The sequence below is a fragment of the Ictalurus furcatus genome, chromosome 18 (assembly GCF_023375685.1).
Source record: "Ictalurus furcatus strain D&B chromosome 18, Billie_1.0, whole genome shotgun sequence".
Classification (NCBI taxonomy): domain Eukaryota; kingdom Metazoa; phylum Chordata; class Actinopteri; order Siluriformes; family Ictaluridae; genus Ictalurus; species Ictalurus furcatus.
The window spans coordinates 877,968-902,500 of NC_071272.1; the positions used below are offsets into that span (position 1 = coordinate 877,968).

A 24,533-nucleotide genomic window follows, 5' to 3' on the forward strand; every position below is an offset into this window, starting at 1 on the left:
TAGATTGTTTTGGTTTGTTTCCTAATACATTTGTAAAGAGTCATGAAACACTAAACTGCATCTTCTGAGATTGTGTGTTTGTGCCGCACCTCATTAAAGACAAGGTTGGCATCTGTTCATTTGAATTACTTTAACTGTAGGAGAAAACTGGTTAATTCTGAGCTTTTTCCCACCATTTTTGTCTTCTGGGTTTAAAATCTACATCGTGTCGACGTCACAAGCAGTGACTTGTCAACGCACTGTAGTACTTTGATGCTTCAGTGTCTCATAATTATTCATGAGACTGCGTGCCACGCCCACTCCCCTCCCTTCTTCTTACAGCCATCCACGTCCAGTTAAGTTGCATTTTTCAAAAAGATTGTGAGGTAGACTTGAGCTGAAAGAGCTCAAGTCTTCATGAGCCTTTAAATATACCGAAACCTGAAGAGTCTGCAGTGGCGAGTGTACTGTACCTTTTGTTCACAGTCTCATGAGTCATTGTCACATGACCTGAGAGTTATGATGACAATGACCTGTATTATGAAACAGATCTTGATAAAAATGACTTATTGGCTAATTAAATTCTAGACTCATGCCAGCATTCACTCAGTCTCTAATTCTTCTGAACGTGTTCAAACCAGTTTAGGTAGATCTGGGAGATAACCAGAATTCGGGTAGAATTATCTTTTGTACTTTAATTGTACTGTGTCACTATCGGTCATAGCACATTTTGTGCCCTAGGCAAGCGTTACCTCTTCTTACCTCAAATATATCTGGTTTGGATCCTGTCTAAAACAATCCAGGCTTTTTATTGGCATAAGTAACATAGGCACCTACCTAAGTTGCCGTCTTACCAAGCCTTACCGTCATACCAGCCAGTGCCTGTATGCCCTTATTACACTGTGGGTTATGAGATAATTCTGCAAAAGAGGTCAAATGGCATGTGATGGGATAGCATGAACATATTAAACGTTTCTAAACATTATGCTAGACTAGTATAGATGAGCAGGAAAATGAGTTTTTCCAGGTGAATCATGGCTTGAAGGTTTAAACACTTACATTCAGCCAGTGAGAAGGCGTCTATGTGCATGGCATGTATTCTGTGTGCGGTAGAACTAGAGAGAAACTCATGGTCTGTCAACACAGATACTGTGGAAGAGCCTGTCTGTGTAGCCCTGCTCCTGTAATAATAGGGGAGGAAGCGCAGAATAGGCTCCTGATGAATCATTTATCGCTCTCTATTATTTGTCTGAAGCTACAAAATCCATTTTTTAAAAGGTTTTTTTTAATAGTGTATTTGTTATTGTTGTTGTTTTGGCATCACAATTATCTGTGGAAGTCTTTATTACCCTGTACTGAGAAAAGTTAAAGTGCAGTGCACTGGTAACATATTTATAGTATAAATAATGATGGCGTGAGATTGTTTGGCCGGTGTTTTTCTGGCGATGGTATCTTGTTTTTCCTCGTCAGAGCATTTGCATACCAGTAGCTGATGGAAACTAATATCTATTCACAGTTCTTTTTAAAAGATGCGTAACATTTACAAAACAATTAAATGAAAATGGTGTCATTTCCATTTGAATGTCTTTGTTTCATTGTTTTTTTTCCTTTTCCCAAACTAATAGTACAGCTTTATCTCACCTACTAGAACGCTACTAATAAATGCCTGGTGCAGGTGACTGTCCTCACTGCGTGGACTTTTAGGGAGCCATGACGTTTTCTACCTGGTTCATTGTTTTTCGATTTCTTTCACTACATAGCGTGTTGGTTTCACTGCTCTATCTTACCTTATTCAGGTGTGGGCTGCCTTCCTTTTAAAAAATAGGCCGGTTGTCTTTGTGAGAAAATATGCAGCAGCAGGTCTGACCAGTTTCTAGAAAGGGTTGTGAATAACAACTCATTCCCCTGCCCCCATATTATCTGTCTCTGTCCCCCCCACCCCCCTTTCTCTTGCGGTCTCTCTCTCTCTCTCTCTCTCTCTCTCTCTCGCTCTCTATCTTTTATCTGTTTCATTCTCTCTTTCCCTTCAAGTTTTTTTATAATGAAATGTTGCTGTAATTGATTATAGAATAGAAAGGAACTTTAAAGACACTAGTACCATAACTCTAATTAATTCATTTTGATTTATCCATGTACATTTTTCAGAGTATGTGTTATAGACTATGTATTGAAAACTGTAATCGTCACACGGACATGTCTCATTGAGATGTTTATTCTATGTTTCGGTTATAAATCCATGTTCGTTTGAGCTCATGTAGCCTTTAAAAAGAGTGATTAAAGTGTAATGAATATGATGTTCAGAGGGTAATAGTGCTAAAAATGTACCTCCTTCAGAATAATATTTTGGTTAAAATATTTAGGTCTCTTTAAGTAAGGTTTTACTTAATATAGAGTGTAGCAGGTCACATGACCAACATTTATTTGAGTGTGTGACTGTGGCTTGTGGGTCAGATGTAACATGGATGCAGAGGAAATGCATGCAGCCCCAAATATCCTCGCAGCAAACACAGAACGTTCCCCTAACGTTAGCATATGGTTCCCGTTTGTTTGGGGGTTTTTTTTTTTTTTGGAACCAAATAATATTCTAGGGAACGTTCTCTGTAGGTTCTTTTTTTTTTTTTGTAAGCAAAAACTAACCTTCGCAGAACGTTGCAGATTTTTATTGTAACAACCTAAAGAGAACCTATACAGAACGTTCTCTAATGGTTATTTTTAGGTCAATTGAGAGAATTGACAATTCTTTCCTTCAAGCACTGGCAGATCCAGGGGTGGGGCTAGAGGAGCACTGGAAACTAATTAACTACAACAACACGCTAGTTAGTTTATTAGCTAGTTACCTAGGCATGTTTGCATGCATTTTTTTCTTGCATGTAAGGGCTAATTGAAAATTGGGCAGAAAGTTGGATTAATCATAAAAACTTGCCTCGGGTATTATTACTGTTTGCAGGACAACCAGCCCGTTGAAATATAAAATTTTTCTAACATGAGACTAGGTTAGTTTGGTGTCTAGCCAAGGGGAGGAACAACTAAATTATCACTGTATGGGTTTAGCTGCTACAGCGCCATACAAAGTACATTATCTTTCCTTATGCTCTGCTCATGTCACGTTCACGTAACTTATACATATTCACAAACTCATGTATACATTTACACACCTTGTTTTCCTGCTCAGAATGAGAGGATATCCATTTTTCTTCACACTGACTGTGTGAGCTAGTGTTTGGTAGAAGTGAGAGCTGTCAGCCAGTAAGACTCGAGTGTTTCCACATATTTTGCTGTAAACCTTGTTTGATTGGTCTTGCCTCCATGCTGTCCTTTTACTGATTTTCAGATATGTAGTGACAAACAGCTTCAAGTGGAGAATGCCCAGGCCAGGTTACGCCCCTGTGCCATCTCGTGGTTAGTAAATAAATAAATAAATAAATAAATAAATAAAGCCTGTGGAAGAAGCTTACAATACCTGGACATAGTGATCATATTTCTCTTTATTCCCCTTAGTACAGGTTTTTTTTTGTTTGTTTGTTTTGGGGGTTTTTTTTTTTTTTAGAAAAAAAAGAGCTCCACTTTAGTTCAGATGTTTAGAGTACACTAAATCTGATGTACACTTTCACTGCAATTTACTGAGAAAGGGTCCAAAGAAATTGAAGATACAAACAAGATCATACAAGTTTTAGCTTTTATCTTTCTCTTAACCCCACCTCCATCATAGAAAATTTGTCCATAATAGCAGGAGGAGCACATCCTGACAGCTGAGAATGGTTCTCTCAGGTGCTGTTCAATAGGAAAGGAAGCTTATACATGTGTCAAATTCATACAAGGATTACGGCCAGAGATTTACAGAAGATGTGTGCCAAATCTCCATGTCATTAAATGCCACCTCCATGCCAACAAACTATTAGGAAGGCATGTCATAGATGTCCTTTTCTTTATTCTAATCACAAACATAAGTGTCTGGAGCTCACGAGACCTAAACCCATGGAGGGTGAGCTGAGGAGAAGAGATTATAAGAGAGGACAGAGGTCTCTGGAGGAGGACAATAAGATCAGAAGAAAATCTGTATCAAGGAGTGATCTAGTTTCCTGCTGTGTATTCTCCAATCTCATGAAGTAGTTACTCATACTAATTAACCACAAAGCAATTGTTCATAACCTTTTACTCATGACCTATTTACAAAGTAAATGGGCGGTATTGCTAGGTGGTTGCTAGGGAAGGAATGGGTTAGTCCTCATGCCTCCCTGCAGCAGGTCTATAGCATGTTCATGCAGGTGAGCAGAAACCCTAGGTATCTTTCTTCTGGTGTTTTTCAGAGTCAGTAGAAAGGTCTTTTTAGTGTCCTAAGTTATTATAACTACCGCCTGTAAACTGCTCGTGCCTTTGTCAGACAATACAGTGAGCAGACGCATAGGTGACATGGCCAATTATACTGCTTCACAGCTTTTAGTAAAAGTGCAAGCCAGTGAATATTTTGTGCTGCAGTTGGATGAAAGTACTGATATTGCAAATCAAGCACAGCTTACAGTCTACATTAGTTTCCTCAGTCAGAACCTTTTGTCGAGGAACTTCTTTTTTGTTGACCCCTTGAAGGCAGAACCACAGGGCAGGACATAATTGATATAATGGATCAATTCATGACGGCCATTTGAAAGGCTGGTCTCGGTGTGTTGGGGCACAGTGGTGGTGTGACTCCGTCTGCCGGCCCAATTTATGAGCGGCCCACTGGGAATCCTCCCGATTGGCCACTCCGGCTATGGTCCATCTTAAAATTTATACATGCATTGATGTTTACGCATTGCATCGATCCATATTGATGAATCTTTACACCCAGAATACTGAATCATGTCAGTGATGTTGTTGGGGATGTCACTGCCCCTCCTGGTTATATGGGTTTCAATGAACCGCAGCTGCATATTTTGCTCCGGCTTTTTTCGAAACTTGGAGCTTTTTTGTGCTTTTTCTTGCAGCAAACTTGCAATTGCATGAATTGTTTGTTGGGGAAATGAGACCTTTCAGCTGTACTCATGTTCAACGCATGTGCATCAGAGACAGCTGTGGATGAATGTACTTTGTGATGTCATCAATGTGTCTTGGCCCAAAATCTGCAGTAATTTTTAAACATTGCAAGCTCCTCCAAATATTGTGGAGTTTGATCTTGCATTACTTTCTGTGATCACAAAATCCTGGAGGGCCTGGCCTTTTAGGTGAAACACCCATCCATCGATGATAGAACGTTCGGCTTTTCATTTTTATGTTGCCACTGTACTTCAGTGGTTCTTAATTCTTTTCTTTCGGTGTTGCTGGACAGCTTGCTTCAAATCTAAACAAACACTTTCTAGCAACATTACACCACGGACACCTTTGATCTACTTTTGCTCAGACAAAAATCTCTGGTTTGTCCTCCTTCTTTATCAAGTAACTGAATCACACCAAGGCTTTTCATAACATTTTTATTGTAAACAGTGGCATAACATTGCCATACATGAAATACAACAAAAAAAAAAAAAACCCTCTCTTCAAGAGGTGTCCATAGTCTGCACGCTCTCCTCCACCACCTCCATCTGGACTGGGGTCACAGACTTTGTCAGAACACCTGTGGTGCCTTGCTTGTACTTGTAATCACCAGTTCTTCAAAACAAAAACAAAAACCAAACATAAGTACAGATCAGGGTGGGTGCATATTGAAAACCTTAAAGCTTTTACAGGACTTTATTTGGTTTGCATGTTGCTAAGGGTGTTAGTAGACACAGAAGCACTGCTTTTGTTCAAATCAGAGAAAGGGAATAGTGGCACCTCACTGTCTATGGAAAGCTACCTATACTATACTATATATTTATATTTATATAAAAACACAAGCAGAAGACTGTCCATCTCAAACACTGCTCATTAATCAATGCTGAGATTGATTAATACAAATCAAATAATGTAGCAATCTCTGCACACATTCCTGACTCACCTGATGCCCTTCTTGTTGGCTTCATCATGTGGTCTTAGGTAGTCCACTTTGCCTTTGCTGATCACACACAGATCAATGTTACTGCCTGAGCCCAGATCATTGAATATACCAGCTGCTATTGCATCACGCACCAGGAGCTTTGCCTCCTCCTCCTAATAAGTAAAGAAGAAATCATCATTAAGTTTATTTCTCTCATTAAGTATGAGAAACCTGATCAAAGGGCCAATGAGAGAGACCCACCTCCAGGTCAGGCCTGTATCGATCTTCAAACACAGCCATAGCAGCCAGGGATCCAGAGCCTAAGGGCGACCCACAAATACACATTAGACACCATCCAATCAAATTTGAACAATAAAACCTTATCAGGAAATATTATATTATATTATATTACATATTATTTCCAGTCATGTGCTAATCTCAATATTGACTTTGGCTTTAATATTAACTTTAATTATGGTTGCATTTATGTCACCCATTTCCAAACCATGGAATCCATCTTCTAAGGAACGTGTCTGTCCTCGCCTGAATGTGTGCATTTATTAAAAGGTAAACAAATAACCTGCTAAAGCCTGCAACAGGATCAAGATAAGAACCAGAGATCATTTTTGGAACAATAAAGAAGAGGGTAATGATTGACCTCGCTGCAACATTTTTAGGGGGGGTGTAAACAACACATGTCAGACTGGGTTGAATGCCTAGGTATGTGAATGCTGAAGAATAAAGAATGCCATTCTCTGCAACCCAGTCTCCTGACTCTCTCCAGCAAGGTGAAGTAAGACATGTTTAAGAGAAATGTATCAGAGACTCACCCATGGTAACATAGGGTAGCTTGTCTGTTGAGCCATGAGGGTAGATGCTATACAAGTGGGGACCATTGCAGTCAACCCCACCCAACACCAGCGCTGCTCCAATATAGCCCTGGTATCTACACACACGGCAACAGTTATACACAGATGGATAGAATAAGAGGTGGAAAATAAGAAAAAAAGCATAGTGATTTGCAACAGTATTTAGATAAAGAACTTTAATAAAATGGCCATTAGTATACTCATCATTTTCACATTATCTGGAGATTGTCGCATTCAAAAGGCAATAAAGTGCAAGTATTTTAAGTACTGAATCCATTGAAAATTATAAGAATTGTTAACGCTGACTGCATCTTTTCGAACTGCTGCTCATGCAACGTCAGGGTGCGGCGAAAACACTCAGAGGAAAGGACTATTTGCTCTCAATCCAATTACTAATGGGCGATTTAGTACAATAGTTTACAGTATAAATTATCTTATATACTGCAAGAGCTGCTTAGAGAAAGTGAAAGTTTGCATGCAACCTGAAGAGCATCTGTTTGAGCATGCGATTGGCTGTGGCGACTCTTGGAAGACGGTTGGTGGAGAGAGAATGCAGCTCCAGATTAGAGGAGATTAACTGAGTGGTCATCTCGGTGTCTGCTGCCGTACCAGCTCCGCAACAGCTACATACATAGAAACACACACACATACAAAATTATATTGGAGTACATACATGTGTTGGAGAAGGATAAATAAGGGGTAACGGGTTTGTGTGTTTCAGGGCTCACTAGATGTTAGGAGAGATGTAGTGGATCTTCGAGCAGTTCTTATCTGCTACAACCATTCCTTCAGTTGCTCTTGTATCAGCTCCCAGAATAACACCATCCTTAAGGGGGTATAAGAAAAGAATTCACAAATTCAGAACAAAACAAATCGGGTTTCATTTACTCAAAAAAAGATTTCATAAATAAAGCATACACATTTCAAATTCTTAATTAACAAGTTATTAAACCATATAATATTGTAAATTCTAATATTAGAGATTAACAACATTTTTTTTGTACAAATATTTTTTTTGGTAATGTGCTTACACACACCGATCAGCCATAACATTTGAACCACTGACAGGTGAAATGAATAATCAACCAATACCACAGAATACCAGTATGAAAAAGTTCATACTGACCATGATAGAAAAGTGTTAGAACACAGTGCATTGCAGCTTGCTGCATATTTAATTATTTGTATGATTTTTCTGGAGTTTTTCCCCCAATAGCCGGTAATTCATTCATACATTATTATGTACTCAAAAGAAAATTTTGGTTTGTCTGCTTTCATTTATACCCATGTATTTCTACAAATTTGGTTCATATCGTAGATTTGAATTACGAATTAACAATATTGAGTGGTATCGTGATACTTCAGCTGGTATAGTATCGTAAAATGTGTTTATGGTATCGTGACAACCCTACTACACATGTACATTTAGGATTAGAGTACACAGTTTGTATAATTCAGGTGAAATTGTAACTGGACATTAATGCTAATAAAGCAAAAATTATACAAGACATTTAGGGGATACAATGCTTTAAGGCTGCAAACGTTTCATAGGTTATTTTTAAAGCTATGAAATGATCACCTTATACACGACTCCACAGATAGTCGTGCCAGTTTTACGTGCATTGGGGAGGCTGAATCCAAGTTTAGCAGCATTACATTCTAGTTGAGCATTCCTAAAGAAAACACACAAAAAAAGCAACTTGAACAGAAATGCACTCAGAGCTTCATATCAACTTTGAAAGTTACGGTAAATGCACCCTTGTGCTAAATGCTTTAAACGAACTTATTTTATCACAAGCTTTTATTATAAATCAAATTAGAGAAAATGTTTCATTTCAATTACCAAGTGAACATGAACTTAAGGGGCTAGGTAGAACGTAACGGCACATATTTAATCGAGACCCTTTTTTTTTTTTTTTTCTCCATATTCCCAGGAAATGCACTAAAACACCAGTCGGTAACATTTTTAGAGCTTTATAAATGAAAACCTTCTATAGGGATTAATTTTTGACCTGTAAAGGAAGCACAAGCCATGATTTCAACATTAAAAATACCATTACAGATGTTTTGTTGAACTAATCACTCGTATTAACAGAACACGGTGTTTGTATGACCGAGCTTAGAGTTAAAAAAATAAATAAAATTGCCAAACCCATCAAAGGAAAACTTCCACCCTGAACAACTTGCATATTAATTAACTATTAATGCGGGATTCAGTGATTTCCGACATCAACTTTGTAGTGAAATTCTGCACTGGCTTTAGTGTAAAAGTGTTTTCCCTTTAGTTAATGCTTTCCTACCTCACCCACAATGACCTTCTATTTCTTGCTGATAGTGCTACCAGTGGGATGTTTCCTCTCTACGTAAAGTGAGCGATGCAGCAGCGCTTTATCCCGTTCTGTCGGGCTCAATCACCTCCAGGCTCTGCTTAACCAGAGTCCAGTGCCAACACTGCCATCGTGTGTCGTAACGCAGAACCGTAACGCAATGCCTTGTATTCTGGACCTTTGAGTCCCACCTATGTTGTCTCTCCGTTGGATTCTCTCATTAACAGGACGTTAAACATACAACATCTGCCAACAAATTAGCACACGAATCGCAAAACACATCACCTTTCAATATAAAGTAATGTGTTTTAGGGTGAAATGAGCTTTAAAATAAATAAATAAATCAATCTACATTTCATCTGCAGTCTGTTGCTATGGCTCTTTTTTTTAATGACCATGAAAGAGCAGATACGTTTCTAACGTTTACATTATTATTTTAGAAAACATGTTACTGTTCCTACATAAACCGACCTAAACAAAAATAAGTCATTAAACTCCAAACCCAGTAAGCGGACCTCATTCTAAAGGGCTCTCTCAGACATGAAGTGACGTATAGCATGTGGCTAACCAGTGCACCGGTATAGGTACTTACATCTGTAAACTCTATTTTGTTATTAGATGGCGCTCAGCAAGAACGAAAATATATATATATCTATATATATATTAACTGAAATTAAGGAGCCGTACATATTTTCCCGATAAACCTGCCACGCACGTTTCATTTCTAACGAACCGCAATATATTTTGAAGGAAATGTGCTGAATCATTCATACAGACCGCTAGCATGTTAGCCACTTCTTAAACAAATAATAAACAACGAAGCGTAATACTAAAATGGTCTTCTTCTTTTTTTAATAGAGACGTAAAATATGCCACCTATCTGTCCTTTATATTATTGTGCTCTTACCTCTTGCAGTTGTCGAAACTGAAACCGCCGAACTGAGGCTGGCGTACACACACAGTCGCCATTATTGAAACTCTTATTTCCCGGAAAATGTCCGCTATAGTATCGCGTTCTCGCGCATCTGAACAGACCTTCCAACATGCCCCTCGACAACTTCCCCTACCACCCGGAAGTGCGTCACAACTAAGACACACATGTGACCACCGGTTGAACAAGGCGAGGAAGGGGATATATATATAGCCTATGTTTGAATTATTTAAAGAAATTCAAATAATACGACTCTTTTATGGTGTACCACTTATAAGTTAATATAATATGCTTTACTTCATTTCAGAATTTCATTTACTTTAAGCCACTTGTTTATTATATTAACCATTGTAATTGTCATGTAATTATCCAGTCAGCCAATCATTTTTGCTGCAGTTTAATGAATAAAACCATTTCACAGTGCAAGAGCTTCAGTTAATGTTTACATCAACATTAGAGTTGGGGGAAATGGGGGATGTGACTGTGGTATGGTGTGCCCTGTGATGGACTGGCACCCTGTCCAGGGTGTACCACGCCTTGTGCCCGATGCTTCCTGGGATAGGCTTCAGGTTTTCCCGTGACTCTGAAAAGGAGTAAGCGGTTGAAGATGGATAGATGGATGGATGGACTGTGGTATGGTCGTTGGTGCCGTTGGTGCTTTGAGTATTTTTGAAACTGCTGATATCCTGGGATTTCCACACACAACAGTCTCTAGACACAGAATGATGTGAAACACACACACAAAAAAAAAACATCCAGTGAAATGCCTTGTTGATGAGAGAGGTCAGACTGGACAATGGCCAGACTGGTTCGAGGTGACAGGAAGACTACAGTACCTCAAATAAGCACTCTCGTCTGTCCGTTCAGACAGGAAAGAACAATATTTGTCGTCTTTTTTTCTTTTAGCCATTTCACCTTTGTTAAAAAAAAAATGAAAACAGAGTGGCTGTGTAGTTTTCAACCGATTAATGAATTTATATAGTTTTCAACCGATTTATGAATTTTTCTATGAATTTGAGCTTTTTGTGCCACAGGTTGGTGTATACATGACAAATGGGCATTGATTATGACTTATGTAATAGTTTAAAATATGTAATATGTAGAGTTTTAATTGAATTGGCACACTAGCTTTCATGATTTTTTTTTTCCTGCCGTTGAGCCATAGGCAATCACTGAAAGAACCATATATGGCTCGCGAGCCATAGGTTCCCAACCCCTGGACTATGGCGTTCAAACAATTGTTGGTTGGTATTAAGGGCCCAGGAAACATTCTTCACACTATTACACCACCAGCAGCAGCCTGTACTGTTGATATTTTGATACCATGGAATATTCTGACAGATGAATAACATTAACTACTGCCTACATATGAACACTTTGGCTAAACTGGAGGGCCTCCCCGCAACATACGTTTTCTCTTTTTGACAGGTTGGTACAAATATAAGCAAACCCACAGGTTTAAGAGCAGTGTGAAAGTTGTAGTGGCACTATAAATGGGATGAGACAAGAATATTCCAGTAGTCATCAAGGTAATTTTAATAGTCCTGTAGCTTATACAATTGGGTTTTAGACCGCGAACGAGCAAAAAGATGTCGATGTCTATACTATTACTCTGTTGACATTTAATCTTTGGGCACTGTAACGTTATAGGCAGTGTAATATATACTACACACAGCTTTTATTACTATACATGCTAAGCTTACTCAACAATTAGTTAAACAATTAGTTAAAATCCAACGAATAATTCACATTGCTACAGATCTTAAGTTCTTAACGGAGCCTAGACACAAGAAATTCACATAAAACATATTTATAGCTTCTATAGGCTATAGGAAACATATTATACACACTAAGCGTGTTCACTTACAATACTCACGGTAGATATTGCGACCCGCGAGGTCCACCAATCAGAGAGGTTCCCGAGTTTCGATAGCTGTTTTGATTGGTTCAATTTAACGGAGACGCTCTCGTGTTTTTCCGTGGGTGCTCGACCATTTCCGTGGGTGCTCGGAGCCTATGGATGGATGGATGGGTGGATGGATGGATGGAACAAACATGTCTTAAGCTTAAAATAAGCTCCAAATGAAGGCATTTTGGATCATATTGCTTTTCTCTTGACTTTATTTACATATGTGGCCTTGAAGTAATCCAAAAGAAGTAATCGGAATATCGAGAACACAGCGAGGACTATGTCTGAATGCAGAACACAATCACGTACATTAGGTGGCAGTAGTACTCGCAAAGGGTAAAAGCTGCCAGTAAACCCAAAGAAGAAGAAGAAGAGCACATTTGTTTAGCTGAAAATGGCGGCATTTATCGACATGGAATCTAAATGCATCAAGTTTCCTCATAGTAGTTCACTTTATTACTAACCAGAATTATATTTGAGTGAGATTCGTAGGCAAATAAGACGTTTATTATCGGTTTACAAATCAAGCGGAAAGATGAGACGACTGTAAATTTGGGTGAAAACTGGCTAGAAGGGTGTGTTTTTACGAGCCGTGGGGCCTTATGTCAAATTGGTCATGTAGTACACTACATACTGCGTAGACGCTATTGAGACAGATAGCACTACTGGACAGGTAACGTTGAGCCACTGCACTGTGAGTAAATTCCCGGGGTAGATATAATATTAGATCAGATATTATAATCAAGCTATTTTGACCCGAGAGAAACAAGGTGAGATAAGCGTGTTTGTAATTATGAAACAAAAAGGTGACTCCATCTCTTGTACACACTCACCTGCTAGAAGGAAGAGCCCCAAGATGGGAAGAACGTTTTGTGTTTATTTCCATAAAGTATTTATATTACTAATGTTTAAAGCAAGCAATTAGTCGCTTAGCAAACTAATGCTACTCATAATATAATAACAATAATAAAAAAGGACATGGCCAAGGTGAACGGGAGAGCTGTTGCTAAGTAATGAAAAAAAGAGGAGTATTGAGCAGCCGAAACTGACTCCTCTACTCACTGCTAGTTTCAGAGAGTCTGGAGCATGGAGACGGAAACGGATATCGCGCCGCAAACGGATGGAAAATCTGTTTCTCTGGGGGATAAGTGCAAGTCCGAACCAGCCGTGTTCCAGGAAGACGAGATTCTGGTCGCACAGATGAAGGAAACGTCCAGGTTTAAGGGGACAAGCCTGAAAATGGATGCTGGATTGAAAGCTGAGCCAGCTGTTTTGCAGGAAAGAGGGTCCGAGGTTGCGGGTCCGAAGACGGAGGGCTGCGGGTCAGAGGTATCGGGTCTGCAGATGGAAATGAGGAGCCTGCAGCAGGAGCTGGGGAAGTGTCAGATTGAACTGAAGAGAGTACAGAAGCAGCTGGACCAAAGTCTAAGGCTTCAGAGGAGCACAGAAAGCTTCAACCATGATCTAAGACAGCAGGTAACACACACGTGTCATCGAGCCTCCCGGACACATGAATAGGTGTATTACACGCTGATTATACAGTACGTCTGTGCGTGTGTGTGATGCAGGTTGAGGAGCTGAGCGCTGAGCTTCATGAGCGGAAGAAAAAAGAGAAGAGCCGGGTGGAAGTGGAGACTCAGACTGAGGACTACACCCAGGTTGAGACAGGTACTGTCTCACACACGTACACACAGATCCTAACTATAGGGCTGTTGTCAAGCCAGCAGTGACATTTACTGCTTCTCCACTGGAGAGTACAACATGGCTTGTGATCCTACATTTTGAGCTGTCATCACGCACAAATTCCATGTGTACTATATACACCACCTTTTAATACGAACCGATTGTTTGACCTCTATTATATCAGCTTGTCGTAGGGCGCATGGTTGTGCAAGTTGCGCTGGATCGTTAGTGGGTCACATGATCATGATCAACGTATGTGTAGGCTATACCTGTTCTAGGAACTCAATAACTAACATAATACCCACAGAAGCATTGCTTTTCTGACACGTCCTTTTAAACGATATCTATATTTCATTGTCCTGCATTTGAAACTCTTTGAATAGTTGGTCGTGTTGGTTTTGGCAGGAGACAAAAGAAAAGAGCGAGCAAAAAAAAATCTTTTCCCACAGGATCTAATGGAATCTTGACTAATAAATCCGTTTGAAGAGAGTTATGTTACTGGGGTTATTTCTACTCATTATTTTATAAGATGTGAAATATGACAGTCTTTTCAGACCATAAAAATTCCACGTATAAATTCCTTACATGATCAATTCGGACGGTACCAAAAGCCCGGAAATACTCAAGTAATAATTACACTACCTCACCTCCTCATGTAAAACTAGTCCAGTCCTAATAAGACTTTATATTACTAGTGTTTTTGTTCTCGTCCATGTCCGCTTTTTATGACGAATAAATGAGCAATGTGAGAGCTCACCAAACTAATTCAAATTCCGTCTATATGCAAGAGTACTTGGTCAATAAAACATGATTGTGATAACTTTTCTTTTTTCTTTTTTTAGATTACAGTTATTACTACAGTGGATACTATCAGGCTGCTGAAGAATATGCACTTAACACTGCTACTGAAATTCCAGAGACCGCTGAAATGTATCCCGCTACAACAGAGACAGCACCAGCCAGTTTACAGCAGTCAGATGAAATGACCAACACGGTCGACACAGAGGTAACCGGAGTGTATGTGCACTGTCCTAATCGCAGTGAGTGATTATGCGGTGATGCACTTACGCACTCTTCTTGAGCCACTCCACATATCTGCTACCTGCATGTGCAGAACTTTTTCGAAAATACAGTACAGCACATAAAGTTGTACATGTAAAGTCATAAAATAGCTGTGAAGTAAAATCAGAAACGTATCAGGACAGGATGAGACACATAAAGTGCACGGCAAATGACATAATTATCTTTAGCGCAATATGTCGTATGGAGTTTTGGATCCTTGCCAAATCAATCCAAATTCTAGCGAAGATTGGTTAAGAGGTTAGGACAAGAGGCAAGGGTTTACTTAACTAGAGTTAGTGCAAGACATTACAAGTACAGTAATGCTGTGTGTGTGTTTGTGTGTGTGTGTGTGTGTGTGTGTGTGTGTGTGTGTGTGTGAGAGGTGGTTGTCAGCAGCAGCTCATCCATAGCAGCAATGTTGAGAGCCACAGCAGAAGAGGCAGTCTCTCAGACGGGCTTTGTTTTTGATGAGAGCTCAGGAATGTACTATGACCATTCCACTGGCTTCTACTATGACTCGGTATGCTACCCTCATACAACCCTGACAATCCCAAACCATATATAGTTACACCTGGATCTTCTCTTGTGAAATACACTTCAGTGGTCTGAAATTATTGCACTTTATTTATTTTATTTTTACCTATCGTGTGAGAATATAAACAAAATGTTTTTTTTGCAAGCGGCAGAGATGGAAACTCGAGTCTGCGACTTGGACTTGAGTCGCAAAAAATGACTTGCAACTTGACCTGGACTCATGAAGAGTTGATTCGAGACTTGACTCGAACTTGAACCATGTTTTTCTATTCATTCCTCATTCATTCATTCATTCCCTATCAGTATGTGCTGCAGCAGCAAATATCACAACAATTCATCTCTAAACACACCAAGCCAGCATTATTATATACACGCGTGACGCATCTCAAGGCACGTGTTCATCACCTGTTGGAAAAGTGCTGTTATATAAATGAACAAGAAACAATAATGATATAGCCAAGTCTTACCTTGTGATAACCTTCGTGTCATTTCATTTGAAAAGCAATCAGTTAATCTAAAGGGAAGCTGTGGTGTTGCACAGCTTTTCAAGAAGTACAAATGTTTCCTTGTCCTTTTCATGTCAACCCCACCACCCCACTCAGGGGTTTTGTTACCGCTGGCGCTCACTAGAAGACGACCTTACCCATCATTGCTTGAGAACTACGGCGAACTACGGCAACTCGAATAGCTCAAAAAACACAACATGTTGGCATTTTGCACTAAATGCTAAAAAAAAAAAAAAAAAAAGTAATATCTTTCCTGAATTTTCTATGAATGTTCTGTTTTCTTGTAATTACAATTACAATAACTAGCTGAAAGTACTATTGCTAAAAATAGAACAAAGACTTGAAACTTGACACCTGGATCTTCTCTTCAAAGATTTAAGACTTGACTCGGACCTCAGGGACTTGTGAACACGCCTGGTACGCAGGTGCTACTTTTCAGTATCTAGAGTGCTACGTACCATTTCCTCAACAGTATAACTACAGTTGAGGCCAGATATTTGCATACACCTCGGTTAAAGACCTTCAAACTCAATTTTCACAACACTTTCATGTAATTTCAGCACAGCACGGCTGGTTGTTGCTCTACATGTTACTTGCATGTTTCTACTAGTGGTAATTAATGTCTTTCACATCATAGTATAGAAGATAATAGGTAGAAGCTTGTCTGTTGAACCTAATCTGTGAATTTTCTGTTTTCAGAGCAGTCAGCTGTATTATGATGCCAACACTGGCATCTACTACTGCTATGACCACACCAGTGGAAAGTATCAGTTCCACTCTCGAATTGAGCTGTCTACAGTTCAACCAGGCCAAACTGCCAATGACAAGGAGAGTGTCAACAAAAGGAAGAGCAAGAGGACCTTGGAGAGACCAGAACATCCAGAGGCCCAGGTAAAAATGCTCAAACCTGTTTAAGTCCCAGGTAAAGTAGGCCTATGTCTGAGTGAGAACGTTTTGCAGACCCTTTACAGCAGGGGTTCGAAACTCCAGTCTTAGGGACATATTGCCCTGCGCAGTTTGAAGTTTTTCCTTCCCACAACACTGCTCAGTTGAAAAATCAAGCTCCTACTTTTCTCACACGTTAGTTGACGTACCTTTTGAACTTATATGGCCAATTTAAATCTCCTGACCACCACCCACCACATTCTGCTACCCTCCCCAATCAAAAATCTCCCAGTTCTCTTTCCTAATTGGTTGATTGATTATCTCCTACCTGACAGAACCACGGTGGGGTGAAGGAGAGGCCCAAATCTGTAAAAGATCAGGAGCCGCAGAGCATGGGGAAGAGGGGTGAGACCATCACACAGAGAAAAGGACAACACTCTCTGAGCCAGACGCGCCTGTCTCGATCACGGAGCCGGACTCGCCTTTCGCGTTCCCGGAGCCGGACGCGCCTTTCGCGTTCCCGGAGCCGGACGCGCCTGTCTCGATCCCGGAGCCGGACGCGCCTGTCTCGATCCCGGAGCCGGACGCGCGTGTCTCGATCCCGGAGCCGGACGCGCCTGTCTCGTTCACGGAGCCGGACGCGCCTGTCTCGTTCACGGAGCAGGACGCGCCTGTCTCGATCACGGAGCAGGACGCGCCTGTCTCGATCACGGAGCAGGACGCGCCTGTCTCGATCACGGAGCAGGACTCGATCACTGAGCAGGACGCGCCGGTCTCGCTCACATAGCAAGTTGCAAAGACTTAACAGGACACGTTCCGAAGACAGTAAGAAGAAGAAAAAGAAGAGGAAGAAGAAGAAGAGAGAGTCACATTCGCACAGGGATTGGAGCTCACACTCTGCTAATATGGGCAGTGAAAGTGAACCAGAAGAAGGAGAGATCTTGCAGTCCAGGACAAAGAAGTATCCTTCACCATCATCCTCGTCAGCATCTCTGTCTCCCAATCCGGTTACCTCTCCAGTTTCATACAGCCCAGAGAGAGACACGCAACCAATGGAAGGTGAGGTAGATACCCTATTCCACTGACACAGCTCCGTTTAGCTCCTTATTCTAAGTGTGGAGGTAGTCATGTGAAAAAATAAGTACACCCCATGGAAATTCTGTTTTTTTGTTTGTTTTTTTAAACATATTTGGACAGGCAAACATTTGATCCTCTTTGAAACATGCATATTAATAAAGTTGACACACGCTATCAAATGACACATGCATACAATCGACATTTTGTAGTAATTTTCTCAATTTAAATGAAAAAAAAACCAAACAAACAGATCAGTCACATGGAAAAAGTAAGTACACACCTACATTTATCACACCTTCAGGAATCCGGTGTTGAAGATTGGGTGCCAGTGATTAGAACCTGTCTTATTTATACCCCTCTCATATCTAGTGACTGGTGTTCCCTTTTTTATTTAGTTATTGAGGTGTGTGGTACCATCATGCCAAGATCTAAAGAGTTCTGTAGGGCCTTCAGAAAGGTTGCAATGTTTGGATTGGAAACCTGCACCCACACCGGCCCTTTCCAGATAAGATTGGACACCCCCGGTGTAGAGGTTTCTTGTAGAAGTTTTGCTGTATGTGGCTGCAGCTGAATATTACTTGACATCATCATCATCATAAGAATTCTTATTCCTGGAAGTGTAAGGTCTGAAACAATACCCATGATTCTCTTTGCCTCATCTCTTTTTTTTTTTTCCTTCTTTTTTTTTTGGGTGGAGAAAACCTGAAAAATCCCATATAAAAACACGTTTGTTTTGATGCTGCGAATTACAACCCAGAAGTAGTTTTTATTGATGAAGTACATCGCAACGCCCACATGCGTACACAGAACCAATCAGAAGTATAAAACAACATCGACCATTTTGCTATTGTTCAGCCCGTTCACCTATAAACCTTATTTCGTAGTCTCCTTTCTAGATTGTGTGTGTGTGTTACAGAAGGATGGCCCCCATGCGTGAGAGTGATTGTGGTTCGCTCTCCTGTCCTGCAGCCCGGCACTCTTTTTATCCTCACAGCTGACAGCATCGCCACTATCGGCCGGTCAGTAACACGCCAGAGTGTGTGTCGGCTGTTTGTGGTTTCGCAAATCATCATTCCGTATGACTTCTATAATGTGTGGTGCGTGCATTTGCAGGGAGAAGGATATGGACCATGCCATCAGGATTCCAGAGATGGGAGTCAGTAAGGTATGAACGGTCAGAATTAAGCAGCCTACATATGCAGCTAAACTCCTCAGCGCTCACACGTTTGAGTTTAAGGTCTAAAATAAACAGCGGTTGAGTAGTCTAGTTTGTCTTTAGGTAGCTGCAGAAGAGGATGGATGGAATCGACATGTCCAACATCAGTTGATACAGGATAAAATAAAATAAAATAATGGTTTTAATTACAGTAGTTTATCTATACTGGACCGTCTAGAGATATTGGTGATCAAAAGAAAGAGGACTGGCCTAGAAAATTGTTTTCCCCAATATGTCATGTGGTGTAGCAATAGGTAGGCTACTGCTACATCAGACATGCTAAATTGTAGCTTGTATATCTAACAAGGTTGACACACACGTTATTAAAATATGCCAGTGGCGGTCATCAGGGTCCCAGCACTCCACCACAACAAACACAGTTGTCTCCTCTATAAATTATATCTTCACACAGCAATAACCCTTTCTTATATAAACGTGGGATGTGAGTTTTGAATATTCATTAAATATGCGACACACATTCTTCATCCATCCTATGAAAATACAGTTTCACTTCACTATGGTGCATTTCTAGTTATTGTGTGTATTTTGTGCAGTGTGTATTTATAGCCATTTGTGTGTATGCAGATCCATGCCGAGGTGTAATTTGGGGTGTGTGTTTGTGTGTACAGTGCCACGTAGAGGTGTATTTTGATCAGGATCAGCAGTGTTACATGTTGGTAGACCGGGGCAGTCAGAACGGCACGGTGCTCAATGGCAACAGAATTCTACAGGTATTGCACCACATCGATCCTGTGTCATAGACACGGTTTGTTTCCTGTTCTGTTTATATACCGTGTTCGAGTGGTATTGTGACTTCTAGAAAATTAGAAAGAAGAAATTAGTTGGGTTTGTGTTGAGTAGTCAGCCTTTTGCTTTGTGTTCTGTCCACTGAATAAAACAATCTCACACTGCTGATAAAGCAACATTTTCTTGTCGTTAACATCACACGTGTTTAGACCTGTAATTTAAACCAGTAATTTTAGCTGTGATTCACAATAGTTCATTGGCTCCTCTCAGTAAAAGGCAACTTGTAAGGCCTGCACAGATAAGGCTAGATAATATATGTGGTTCTCTTAACTGAGAGTGAGAGTATACACGATACGCCAAAAGTGTATGGACATCATACCTATATGTGGGCCTTACCCACACTGTTGCCACAGAATGTCTTAGTATGCAGTAGGTTTAAGATTTCCCTTCACTGGAACTAAAGGGTCTAGCCCAAACCTGTGCCAGCATGACGGTGCCCCTGGCCACAAAGCGAGCTCCATGAAGACATGGTTTGGCAAGGTTGGAGTGGAAGAACTCGAGCGGTTTGCAGGTAGTTTCCTGTTGTAGCAGGAAAGTGGGGATTAAATCTGGACTTGGATGTTCAGTAAACACACACACGGGTGTGAAGGTCAGGTGTCCACATACTTTTGGCCATATAGTGTATTTCATGAGTTCTGGACAGTTTACTGCACGTGGAGAATTCAGTTCCATTCTGCCAGCCATTTTATGGCATATTCGTATGGAGGCAGTCGTACACAGCGTTATCGTATCAGCCCCCGGTTCCCGGAGTTCACAACCTTTTCCAACTCAGAACCCAAGAGCATGATGGGATCCATAACGTTCTAAGTTCACCGACGCTGTTTCGTCCTAACCCACATACTACTGTAGTAAACAGTGTTTTTTTTTATTTATTTATATATTTTTACATATCAAGGCCAAAAACATTTCAGCAATAGCTGCTGCACTCTGTATAAAATACACGCATGTAGTTGCGTCTTGCTATTTGGTGAAAGAGATGTCGTCGAATCCAATGATATCTATGTTCCTAAGCAGGAAATGCAATCTGGGGAAATCAATTCAAGGCTAACGTGAATTTCTTTGTCCGCAGCCTAAAGTGCGCAGTGACCCTTGCCCTTTAACGCATGGCGATGAAGTGAAACTGGGCGAGACGGTTTTATCCTTCCACATTCACATGGGTTCGGACACGTGCGACGCTTGCGAGCCTGGACAGGTTCGAGCTCACCTGAGCTACCGCCGCCCAGAAGAAAACATGGGTATGCAAGTGCATACTAGAAGGAGTCACATGATTATAATGGATTCAAATTGATTGGCGTTTGTCTGACCTGTGTGTTTTCGTTCAGGTGTTGTACTGAGTAAGGAGGACAAAGAGGTGCAGAGACAGAGACAGCTCAGACAGATCAAACTTAAATATGGCCTTAAAGTAAGTTGGTCTTTTTTTTTTTAAGGAAGGAATTTATTTATTTATTTATTTATTTTTAATGTAGGAATTTGTTTACAGTGCAGGAGCCAAAAAAAAACAAAAATATTTTAAATTCAAATTTCAATCCTTGATCTATTTACACAGACCGAAAACCATTACCTATATTTTGCAAATGTTTGAGATTTCCTTTATGTGTGACGTGACATAAATGTGTGTGTGTGTGTGTGTGTCTAGAACAGTGCCTACGAAGGTGGCTGTGTGTCGAGCAATAAGTATAAGGACAGAGCAGAGAACCGGAGGCAGACCGTGGGAAGTGAGGGAACCTTCTACAGAGACGATGCCCCTGCATCTGTGCACGTGTACGTCACTTCTATGCCTCCTATACGCCGGGGTTGGGGTTGATCCGTCACTGCTACTGTATGAACAAAAAATATCTAGCTCGGACTGCACGTGGAAAAATATGAGCTGTAGTAGTGCTGGATGATTTCACCATTCATCTGGTTAATTATAATTACTGTTTTAACATGTTTATATATATATATAATGTAATATTGTGTTTGTGTGTGTATGCATATTTCATTTAAAACATCGATATATGCTATTTAAAAGTTTAAACCAATGATTGGAAGTCGCATTAGTGCCAAGTCGTGTTCTGTTTACTCTTACTTACATACGGTGTCTTGTATTGATTTACATTTGATGAAACTATCACAGTTGGTTAGATTATGTCCAAGCGCCAGCTACAGGACTAAAATGGCCTTTATTACATTACCCCTTTTTATAATAGTAAACATAACTATAATAAGAAGACGACTCGTTAACTTTCCTCTGGCTCTTTAAAGAAAAAATAACTTTTTTTTGGCTTTTATGGCTCTGCCAGCTGAAAAGGTTCCTGAGCTCTGCTTTAGGGTCTCATCGTGCGATGTGGCGCTGACATTGACGGCCCCGGCACCGCCTCCCCAGTCAATGCTGCACACATTCCACGCAGTCTCTCGCTTCTGCACGACCCATCCACGGACGTTTCCTGATTTCACTAATGTCCGAAACCCTTGCCCCGTGCGCGCGCACACACACCTCACCTTCACCAAACGTGCATTTCCCCGTACCTCACCTTGAACCAAGCACCACTGTATCTGTGCTGGTCTCTTTCTTTCTTATCCTCGCCACAGCACAAAGCAAAAAATGAAGAGTCAGTAACTGCATACTTTAAAATCACCCCTGATCCTGTTGTCTAAAGGAGTCGAGTGGTACAAAATAATTTTCAAAAATTGTCTTCTGTATTTCAGCATAGCTACAACTGCATACATTCCCACACCCAGCTAAACCCTGATACACTTGGTTCATGCTCCTCCCACTTTCAAACCCCAGGGTTTTTTTTGTTTTGTTTAGAATGCATTGATTGATGGATTCGTTTGGCAGTGAATAAAAATGCAGATATACTGTAAATGCACTGACCCCCACGCTACCTATCTTGATGTTAATACACTGCAGTGTCAATATATCGGTCTTATTTTGCAGTTCCTCCTTTACTATTGTTCCTGAAGGACTTAAATGTTTCTGTAATCATTACTGAACTCTCTTTATATACTTTACGTGTGTGTGTGTGTGTGTGTGTGTGTGCAGCGAGATCAGTGACCGGAACAAGGGTCGTCAGATGTTGGAGCGAATGGGATGGAAGAGCGGAGAGGGACTAGGCAGAGATGGAGGAGGCATTACCGAGCCTGTAAACACACACACACACACATGCACACGCACGCAGACCAATGGGCATGTCTGAATAGGAACGAAGGATGTGTATAAACATTTTATGAATAAAACGGTATCATTTCAGTAACATTTCTTGGATAACAAACCCCAATTTAAAAAGCCAGCAAACCCTCAAGGGCTAGCCATTTAAAAAACATGCATATGGACTCAGACGTGCCTTCTCTGGTGTGCAATCAGCAAACAGATCCTGTTGAAATATTTACAGACTCATTCTCACCCGTTCCTCTCTCACCTTCTGTTTAGGTGGAGGTGCAGGTTCGGGTGCCTCAGTCCGGTCTGGGCTGTGGAGCGATTTTTCCTGTGGATGAGGTTCCTGCTGGCCGGAGTAGAAGACAGCAGAACTGGGAGCACGCAAGGGAGCGCTTCCAACACGCGGACCTCGGTCATGACGAACCCGACTCGGGAGACGTCCTCCCGAGCGACCCGTGAACCTGGCTTCGCAGTGCGACGATTACTCGCTTTGAGGACACGGCGCCAGAAGTAAACTTGACTCAAGGGACGGAGTAAATGAGACTTTACACATTTCGTAGTGAACGTGGTCGAATGAAATACACAATAAATTGTACATTAAAAGAATTCTGCAGTGTTTATATCCACGGCTTGTGTAGTTTTGTTAATAAATCTGCAGAACCACTTTCTGCTCTGTATTTTACAAAGAGGCAGAATGTGGGTCAATGTATGACAGTAAAATAATATTATTTTAAAAAGAAAAAGAAACAAAAAGGCCCCATGGCCTGAAAAAGTTATATATGAAAGACAGTGACAGGAAGACCATCTGGCATTTCATATTGTCATTTAATGTGCAGAAACAGTCTAACCATTAGAACATCACATAAACAATATTCCAGTGTATGATGTACAAATACAGCAGTATTTTATTTCAACATGAATACAGCACTAAGGGATTTGCAGATATTTTTTTTTCATATCTGTGAATTTAAAATCTGAAGTGGGCATGTTCTAAACCTGAAGGGTTTGTTTCTTTCTTACTTTCTTTCACTCACCAGAAACATCAGAAGACGTGGGGCGGGGTTTTTGCGTTTTAGGCAGCTAGCTACGGTTAAGTCAAATCAAACTAGGGTCCAGCCCTTTCCTTTTTAACTAGCTCGCTCTGTGCTCACTGTACGATCTGATAAGCTCCAGTTGAAGGTGTGGGGTTGTACTCGTTCCCCTAGAATCTGGTGAACGATACCGGAAAAACCCAGATAACACCGCAGTACCAAATGTACTTTCACAAGTACCCTGCAAGAGCACTTGTATACCAGAGAAAGAAATTCCCAACGACTTAAATGAGTAACTTTCAAATAATGAAACATGACCTTCTTTTTTATATGACCTCTTCTGAAAATAGGCTCGTTAATAGACATTTATATACTGTTAATTAAAAAAAAACAAAACTTATCAAATAAGTCGTCTTACATGCAAGTATATTCATTCATATTTAAAACATGGTCAATTTAAAAAAAAAAAAGAAAAAAAAGTCATGTACAATGTAAAGAGCCTCGAAGGATCACAATCACATGATTAATTTATAAAATCCATTAAAAAATAAAAACGTTCAAATACTATGATTTGTCAGAAATGCTCAAGAACAAACAACAGCCTTGCAGTTTAAAAATGAAACCATTCATTTGGAATAAAATATAAGCA

At 40.5% G+C, this 24,533-nt stretch overlaps 3 protein-coding genes across 5 annotated transcripts in view; 1 reads left to right on the forward strand and 2 right to left on the reverse strand.

Moving 5' to 3' along the window:
• Nucleotides 1–5,407: 5,407 nt before the first annotated feature.
• On the reverse strand, nucleotides 5,408–10,170 carry psmb7 (proteasome 20S subunit beta 7). Its single transcript, XM_053648589.1, has 8 exons — nucleotides 10,012–10,170; nucleotides 8,357–8,450; nucleotides 7,506–7,603; nucleotides 7,260–7,400; nucleotides 6,739–6,854; nucleotides 6,170–6,228; nucleotides 5,930–6,081; nucleotides 5,408–5,601 (listed from the first exon to the last, which is right to left on the reverse strand). The coding sequence occupies exons 1-8, from the start codon at nucleotides 10,071–10,073 to the stop codon at nucleotides 5,490–5,492; spliced, it is 834 nt and encodes a 277-aa protein (XP_053504564.1). The 5' UTR covers nucleotides 10,074–10,170; the 3' UTR covers nucleotides 5,408–5,489.
• A 2,168-nt stretch (nucleotides 10,171–12,338) lies between these two features.
• Nucleotides 12,339–23,555, forward strand: aggf1 (angiogenic factor with G patch and FHA domains 1). 3 transcript variants are annotated; one of them, XM_053648586.1, is made up of 15 exons: nucleotides 12,339–12,617; nucleotides 13,013–13,420; nucleotides 13,513–13,612; nucleotides 14,470–14,633; nucleotides 15,072–15,209; nucleotides 16,429–16,620; nucleotides 16,950–17,673; nucleotides 18,608–18,710; nucleotides 18,805–18,856; nucleotides 19,537–19,638; nucleotides 20,784–20,949; nucleotides 21,037–21,116; nucleotides 21,351–21,475; nucleotides 22,740–22,839; nucleotides 23,127–23,555. In XM_053648586.1, exons 2-15 carry the CDS (start codon nucleotides 13,031–13,033, stop codon nucleotides 23,310–23,312), a joined length of 2,622 nt encoding a protein of 873 aa, XP_053504561.1. In that variant the 5' UTR covers nucleotides 12,339–12,617; nucleotides 13,013–13,030; the 3' UTR covers nucleotides 23,313–23,555. The 3 variants fall into 3 exon arrangements, with proteins under 3 accessions (XP_053504561.1, XP_053504559.1, XP_053504562.1); XM_053648584.1 differs by having other exon boundaries at nucleotides 12,339–13,420; XM_053648587.1 differs by having other exon boundaries at nucleotides 12,339–13,420; nucleotides 18,611–18,710.
• A 104-nt stretch (nucleotides 23,556–23,659) lies between these two features.
• Nucleotides 23,660–24,533, reverse strand: part of wdr41 (WD repeat domain 41) — an 11,992-nt gene continuing 11,118 nt past the window's right edge. The window contains exon 14 of the mRNA XM_053648588.1: nucleotides 23,660–24,533. This exon is cut by the window's right edge and continues 484 nt beyond it. The gene's annotated coding sequence lies outside the window, so the exon portion shown is untranslated.

Coding starts and splice junctions, on each gene's coding strand:
- psmb7 (XM_053648589.1), bottom strand. CDS start 10,073: ATGGCGACTGTGTGTGTACGCCAGCCTCAGTTCGGCGGTTTCAGTTTC. Junction 6,229..6,738: donor GCTACCCTATGTTACCATGG/GTGAGTCTCTGA, acceptor GGTCGCCCTTAG/GCTCTGGATCCCTGGCTGCT. Junction 6,082..6,169: donor GATACAGGCCTGACCTGGAG/GTGGGTCTCTCT, acceptor TTTACTTATTAG/GAGGAGGAGGCAAAGCTCCT.
- aggf1 (XM_053648584.1), top strand. CDS start 13,031: ATGGAGACGGAAACGGATATCGCGCCGCAAACGGATGGAAAATCTGTT. Junction 19,639..20,783: donor ATGGCAACAGAATTCTACAG/GTATTGCACCAC, acceptor CTTTGTCCGCAG/CCTAAAGTGCGCAGTGACCC. Junction 20,950..21,036: donor CCGCCCAGAAGAAAACATGG/GTATGCAAGTGC, acceptor GTTTTCGTTCAG/GTGTTGTACTGAGTAAGGAG.